The sequence below is a fragment of the Lagopus leucura genome, unplaced genomic scaffold (genome assembly GCF_019238085.1).
Source record: "Lagopus leucura isolate 7727_CA_CO unplaced genomic scaffold, USGS_WTPT01 Super-Scaffold_73, whole genome shotgun sequence".
Lineage (NCBI taxonomy): Eukaryota > Metazoa > Chordata > Aves > Galliformes > Phasianidae > Lagopus > Lagopus leucura.
Genome location: NW_024962252.1, coordinates 39,206,923 through 39,214,073, shown reverse-complemented (window position 1 = coordinate 39,214,073; position 7,151 = coordinate 39,206,923). Strand labels below are relative to the sequence as shown.

The following is a 7,151-nucleotide window of genomic DNA, read 5'->3' as shown; positions in this document are numbered from 1 at the left end:
TGTTACAAAGTTCCACCTAAGGAGCCTGGCTGCTGCAGTAGAAATGATCCTGCACCTCCAGGAACTGTGGTTCAGTATACAGTATCAGCCAGGGGAGGAAGGAACCAACGCAGAAGTTTCAGGAGAGCAAGTTCGGAAAAAATCTGGAAAAGAACTTTACTGCCAATTATTTTCTTCATTTCTACACATATATTTTGACAAAAAAAAGAAAAAAAAAAAAAAAGAAATTCAGACTTCGCTTTAAGAATCCTTGGATTTAAATATATATATTTATTAAAAAGAGACATTGACTCTATGGCCAAGACATCATGCGTCTTAGAACAGGTTTTTACAGCCATGTTATAAAAACCCCTTAGCAAAGCAGTTATGCACTAGACTTCAAACACATGTACTCCAAGAATGACACTGGTGTGGAGGATCTTGTTTTACATCCATTTATTTTTGTCCCTCAGCAATTATAGCATAGTTTCAATACATTTCTAAAGCTATAGAGAAATACCAGGGCAACTAGAGTACATACAAGCCAAAGTTAAAATGGTAGACAGCTGAATAAAAAAAAAAAAAAAAAAAAGAAAGAAAAAAAGAAAAAAGAAAAAGTACGCATTCAGCAGGAAATCTACTATACTTCATTCAGTTTAGGCTTTGTTCTTTAGGGAACAAGGTGCTAACGTGCCATTTTCTCATAAAATGAATCATAATTGCTTCCAAAGAGTTTCCGCTGAAAATTTAGGTGGAAGCAAATAAGTGTAACACTAAACTTTCTCCTATAAACTTAGAAGCAACACTTTCTTGAATCAATTTCCACCCTCCAAATATCACTACTGCCTTTCTTACATGAGCCCACTGTTTTATTAAGGCATAATATGCCCTGAGCAAAATGCTGGATATTAGCCAAAAAGCCTAACAATTAAAGGCAAGCACCATGTGATTATTTTTATAGACAAATTTTGGAATTTGTTTTGTAACTCACCTGCAGTTGGGAGTAGCACTTGAGGAAAAAAAGAGAAAATATTGCTTTTAATTACCTTGAGCAGAATGGCAATGTTAATACCCCCTTTCTCCCTCCAGGCTAAGTTTTTGAGCTAATCATCTAGGTACCTAAGTAGGGACAGCATACTAAGACATAAACAGGGACATCAGTCCAAGAGCTTAATTTTCAGGCAACTCAGCACACAAAAATAAATCAGTGCCCCACACTAAGCAATTCCAATTACATCTTGTTTTCCTCAAGAGGCCAGAATCTCACGTGCTGGATACCTCTGGTCTTAAAGCAAGATGGAGCCTGGACAGCAACATCACACGCCTTGCGTGCTCAGCCTGCCTTCCAGTCCTCCTTTTAAATCCAGGAAAGCTGCAATTTACCCAGCCCTCTGCTATAAGCACAGCCTTACAGAGCCTGGGATTACGAAGGCAGCTTTCAAAGCTTGCGCCAACAGCAAGCAGCATCTCTTTCTCTCTACAAATTTAGGCAATACCAGCCCATTTAAGCTACCAGAGTATCCATGAAAGAAACACGACCAAATTATACATTTTATTCACATTTATTTTTCGCTTTTAGTGTGCTCACAGAAAATTAGAACACCTTAAGCAGGAGTTTAATAGCAATTTTTGTAAGCAAAGTTACATTCCATCTCTAAGTCAAATTGGTCAAAGCTTCTCCAGTATTTACAAAAACATGATAGACAAGATGCTACACAAAAAAAAAACATTGCATCTGAAGAGTTTTCCTTTATTTTCAAAGACAACTGGAAAAGAAAGCGTCGTCTGCTGTAATCAAAAACATACCACAGTATAAACAGTAACCATTCCACTTATCACAGCTTGGTTGAGTTTAAAATTTGTGTTTAAAAGGTCCAAGATGACTGCAGTTTTACAAAAAATGGGCAGGGTGGAAAGAGTTGCAAACTTCATGTGCTTCTGGATATCAAGATTTGTTTTTATACAATAGTCACAGTTAAAAACACCCTGCTGGTAATACATAATTACACTTTATTAAGGTCATAAACCAGCAATAAACAATAAAGCCTATACAACTTGTATTTCTACTTAATCACTGACTGATACAGCTAACATGAGATAAGTGAAAAGTTCCTATGGTTTAAATGAATTCCTAAGACTATGATCTCTTTATCTGGGTATTGATTTTTTTTTTCCTTTCCTTCTTAATCAAGACTTGTAGTGTTGTAAACCTTATAGAACATCTGCCTCACAAAATACATCGTAATAACTTTCTTTTAAAAAAAGACTAACCCCTCACATCATGTCTCGTGGCACGTTCTTGGCAATGGATGCGCCACGGATCCCCCACTGTGGCCCCTATCACTTCATCGAGATCCCTTATCGACCCACCCATCTCCTTCATATATGGGCGCGTCCACAGACTGACAAAGAAAGTTTACATTTCGAATAAAGATGCAAAGTATGCAAAACAAAACAAAAAAAAAAAAACCGAAAAAAAAAACCGAAAAAACATTTAATACTGATGCAAAAAAAAAAAAAAAAAAAAAAAAAAAAAAAAAAAAGGAGAGAAGGAAGGAGGCGGAGGGAGGCGGCGAGGCCCTCCTTCGCCCGTTGGAATGGTGGTAACAGAATGATTTGAGATGGGAAATCTGCGGGGAGAGAAAAAAAAGAAACGAGATATCTTTTAAATCAATCCCTGGTTGTAGACAAGTTCTCCGAAACCAGTACCTGGCACCACTCCAACAAACAAACAGGGGGAGAAAAGTTCGTCGGCGCGGAGCGGCGGCGGTTCTTACTCCGCCGGTTCGGCGGGGCCCTCCGGACTGCTCTCGGACGGGGCCTCCTGCCGCGCCGCCGCCGGCTCCTCCGCGGGGGCCGCCTCCTGCTCGCCGCTGCCCGCCTCGCTTGTGGCGGCGGCACCGGCCTCCTCCGCCGCCTTCTCCTGCTGCTGCTGCTGCTCCTCGGCCGCCGGGGCCTCTTCTCCCGCCGCCTTCTCGGGGGCGGCCTCGTCCGATTTGGCCTCCTGCGAGTCCCCCGCCTCCTCCTTCGTCGCCTCGGCGCTGCCGGCAGCGGCCGCGCTGGCCTCCTCGGCCGCGGCCTTGCCCTCCTCGCCGCCCGCCGCCTCGGGGGCCGCGGCTGCCGCCTCCTCCTTCCCGCCCTCGACCGCGGCGGCAGCGCCGCCCTCGCTCTCCGCCCCCTCGCCGGCTTCCTTTTTGTTCTTTTTGAAGGAGAAGCCGCTCAGCTTAAAAGACTTCTTGAAGGAAAAACGCTTCTTTTTTTTTTTCGGGGTCTCGCTGCTGGACGAGGGGGTCGCGCCCTCCTCAGTCTTGGGGGAGGCCTCTCCCTCCGCCGGGGAGGCCGGCTCAGTGCTTTCCGCCTCGGCCGCCTCCTTCTCGGAGGCGGGTTCCGACGAGGCCGCCTCCTCCTTGCCCGTCTCCTCGGCGGGCGCGCTGCCGTTGGCCTGCACCTCCTCCTTGCCCGCCTCCGCCGCCGCGGGGGAGGCGTCGCCGTTCACCTTCACGTGGCCGTTTTCCTGCAAGACAGCGACCGGGTTACCGGGGGCGCCGAGGGGGTAGCTGCCGTGGGGCGCGGGCCCGAGCGCCCGGCCTCCCTCCCCGCGCCCTCCGCCGCCCCGCACCGGGAGCTGCTCCCCCCAGCGGCGGTTTGCTCCGTCGGACGGCCGCGAGGGGGCGCCATAGTTCCACGCGGCGGCGGCGGTGCGCACCCCCGCCCCCGGCGCGCCCCGTCCGGCCGCCGCCGCCGCCGAGGCGCGGGGCGGGGGATGGAGAGGCGAGGCGAGGCGAACAAAGCTCGCCCGGCCCCGGCCCCGCGCCCGGCTGCCGGTGCCCCCACCGCCATCCTCCCGGCCGCCCCCGCCCCCCGCCCTATTTGCATGTTGCAGGCGCCCGCCAGCGCGGCTGGCTGCCCCGGGCGGCAGCTGCGGGGGCGGCGGGGGGCAGCCCGACAGCCGGGCGGCGTGCGGCGGGGAGGGGGTGGCGGGGGACCCGGCCGTGGGGAGCTGTCGAGCCCCCAGCCCCGACGGCATCGCGCCTCCACCCCCATAGGCTTCGCGCTCCTCGCCCGGCGCCGTCGGAAGGAGGTGAAGCGGACGGAAAAGCCGAGCGATATAAGGTCCTTCCGTTTAGAAGCCATCGGGACGCTCGGAATACACGAGGGATTTGTCTCTCTTTTCAAAAAAAAAATATTAAAAAACAGTCCCTCTCCCCCGCGACGCAGGAAAGATAACCATTCAGAGAAAGAATCATTCAAAGCCAAACCCGTGTTTAAAATATAAAGAAAGGATCCCTTTGCCTTGAGTCGCAAAGATAAAAGGATTGCCCGTATTCTCCATTGAACGTGCCACCGGGGTATCAAAGGAAGAAGAATTAGACAGGATGCAAAAGAGAGTCCGTCGAAGTCGGCTTAAAAAAAGGAGTAGGTTTAATTTTTTGGATTTTTTTTTTTTTTTTTTTTTTTTTTTACCTGTCCATTCGCCTTGGAGGGAGATGCGGCCACCGCTTCCCCGGGCTTCTCGGCAGCGGCTTCGCCCTTCGTAGCGGTCTTGGAGAACTGGGCACCCATGCTGGCTTATTCAACAAAGAAACTCAACAGATCCAAAAGGAGGGGAAACAAAGAGCGTCGAGTCGGTATAAATAGCGGGCGACCGGCAGCGGCAGCGACACACACACACACCAGAGGGGGAAAAAAAAAAGAGAGAACAGAACCGATTATAATGCACTCCTTTAAAAAAAATTTAAAGTTGAAGAGATCAAAAAAAGCAGCAGCAGCAGCAGCACAGGAGGGAGGGGAAAAAAAGGGAGGAAAAAGTCGAGCAAAAAAAAAAAAAAAAAAAAAAAGGAGCCCAAGTTTAGTAAAAAGAAGTAATAAAAAATCCCAGATTTGTAGCCGTACTGTAGACAAGGAGAAAATGGAGAAATCTCCCTGGTTGCTAATAAGATGCGGAGTCCAACGCCCAAGTGCACAGATGAATGGGCTTCCCGAGCGGTGACGGCAGCCCTCCGCCCGGCGCCGGCCAATCGCCGCCGCGCCACACAAAGGGAGGCGGGGCCTGGCCGCCCTGCGAACAATGGAGCCGCGATGGCAGCGGTTTGAAATCAGCCCCCGGCCGATAATGAATGTGCCGCTCCGGCGCGGGCGGGCGCGCGGAGCTCCGCGCCGAGGAGCGAACAAAACACCCAAATAAAGCGGGGCGGGCGGGCAGGGACAATGGTGCGCGGGGCGTGCGAGGAGCCCGGGCGGGAGCACGAGGGTGAGCCCGTCCGCCCGCCCGCCCCCACCCGCTGCCGCCGTGAGAGCAACAGATAGTGCGCGAGCCCGGGGCGGGGGGAGCGGGAAGGAGGGGATTTTCTTTATTTTATTATTATTATTTTTTTCCTCCTCCTTTTCTTCCCTAGGTTTAATTGGTCGCGATTGTTAAATCGCCCCCAATTTGGAAGGTATTTCAACCACGTAGATCGGGTTTCGCCAAACGCGATCACGAGGCGCGGGGAGTGGGTCTGTAGGCCAGATGTGGCCGGGCAGCGACCGCCCCCTCCCCCCGCGCGATACGGGCTCGGAATAAAATACGCGGCCATCAGTCCGCGGCCCTAATTAAGCTCCGCTGTCTGATTATCCTCGAGTTGTGTTTTCAAAGTATTTTCCGCTGCGGTGACCCACTTCCAGTCCCGCGTTTCCGCGCAGGAGCAGCGGGTGCGCAGCCCCCCGGCGAGGTGCCGCGGTGCCGGAGCCGGGGCGCTCCCCTCGGGCGGCGGCAGTCGAGGCGGCTCCCAACGATTCCCTCTCTCGAGGGTGCGAAGCTGCCATCGCTCCGCGCTGGGAAACGCTTTCCCGACCCCCGCCCCCCTCCACCCATACACCCCCGGTGCCCCCTCCGTTTAAAGCAGTAGAGCGTCAGAGCTGCCCTTCCCCAACGCGCGGCTCATCTCTCCCTGCACGCTCGCTGCTTATAAGCTCGGAGGGAGAAGCGATTCCCATAGCGAAGGGCTGCGAAGCAGGGACGCCCGGCTACGCCGCCCACCTCCCTCCCCCTGCTGATCGCCCGGTGCTGAGGGGCTTTGTGTGACCGCCGCGTCCCCGCAGCAGTGATTTGCAGGGAATCGGTCCAGGGAATATTGAGGGTTGAAGTCAATTTTTTTTTTTTTTTTTTTTTTTTTTTTTTAATATGGGGTTTTTTTTCGGGAAAAAGGAACCATCTGCCATTGCGCATCGCCCCCCTCCCGGCCCCATCGCTGCCAGCCGCTCCCTTTGTCTCGTCCGAGCAGAGACGAGCGGCTCCCGCGGGGAGCCCACGCGTGCCCGCGCCCTCCGTGGGGCGGGGCAGGAGGGGTGGAGGGACCGCCGCGCCCTGGGGCTACCCCAGAGCCGGGGCGCTTTCCCCGCGGTGGTCCGGAGCCGCCTCCCGCGGGCGGCGTCACCTGCGGCCCCGCGGCGAGTGGGAACGGGGTCGTGGCGATGGCCGGAACCCCCCAGTCCGGACACGCCCGCCCGGGGAAGGCGGCCGGGGCACCGCGGGTGCTCGGCGGCCGTTTGCGCGACGGAGGGGCGAGGAGAGGCGGAGATCTTCGTGAGCCACTTCCCGAGGGAACTCCGAGCTTGGGGCTTGCTCTGTTCCCTCTTCATTTGGATCGTGATTTTTTTTTTTCTTTTTAATTATTATTTTGTCTTTTTCACACTAGTCGAGATACCAGCTCACAGGAGAGACCTTGAAGACTGTGCCAGGACCTCACAGCCAGCACTAGAAGCCATCCATTCGTCAACCTGCATCAGGATTTCACCTGCGTGGGCATCTGCGAGTTCCCTTTCTGCTGTAGCAGTGTGTGGATCTCAGAGTGGTGGCACTGAAAGACTGCACAGAGCGGCTGTGGGAGTTTTGGCGGCATATGCTTTGCTAACTCGGTGTGGTTTTCAACTGTTTCTATGTTTTACAACTTCGGAATAAAGAAAAAAAAAAGAAGGAAAAGTTTTGTTTGAAATTATTCTGGACTCTCAGATCCTTGAGTTGTTCTCTAAAGCGGACAAACAAGAAGCCTGGAATACCTGTACACTGCCTGTCAGTCCCAGTGCTTTGCAACCTGGACAGTTCTGTTCTAACAGAGACTCCTCGATGTGAGGTGCCACCACCAGATGTAACCCTGTGGCTGGCCTATGGCCCAGTAGCTGCTGGGCTGCTC

General features: G+C 52.9%; 1 protein-coding gene across 2 annotated transcripts; it reads right to left on the bottom strand.

Moving 5' to 3' along the window:
• Window positions 1-1,525: 1,525 nt before the first annotated feature.
• On the bottom strand, window positions 1,526-5,006 carry MARCKS (myristoylated alanine rich protein kinase C substrate). Of its 2 annotated transcripts, XM_042884028.1 has the most exons (3): window positions 4,873-5,006; window positions 4,444-4,564; window positions 1,526-3,493 (listed from the first exon to the last, which is right to left on the bottom strand). In XM_042884028.1, the coding sequence occupies exons 2-3, from the start codon at window positions 4,540-4,542 to the stop codon at window positions 2,753-2,755; spliced, it is 840 nt and encodes a 279-aa protein (XP_042739962.1). In that variant the 5' UTR covers window positions 4,543-4,564; window positions 4,873-5,006; the 3' UTR covers window positions 1,526-2,752. The 2 variants fall into 2 exon arrangements, with proteins under 2 accessions (XP_042739962.1, XP_042739953.1); XM_042884019.1 differs by lacking the exon at window positions 4,873-5,006 and having other exon boundaries at window positions 4,444-4,708.
• Window positions 5,007-7,151: the final 2,145 nt, after the last annotated feature.

Excerpts from the sequence above, each read along its gene's own strand:
- MARCKS (XM_042884028.1), bottom strand. The coding sequence starts at position 4,542 with ATGGGTGCCCAGTTCTCCAAGACCGCTACGAAGGGCGAAGCCGCTGCC. Across the intron at positions 3,494-4,443 it reads CCTCCAAGGCGAATGGACAG|GAAAACGGCCACGTGAAGGT; the intron begins GTAAAAAAAAAA and ends GCTGTCTTGCAG.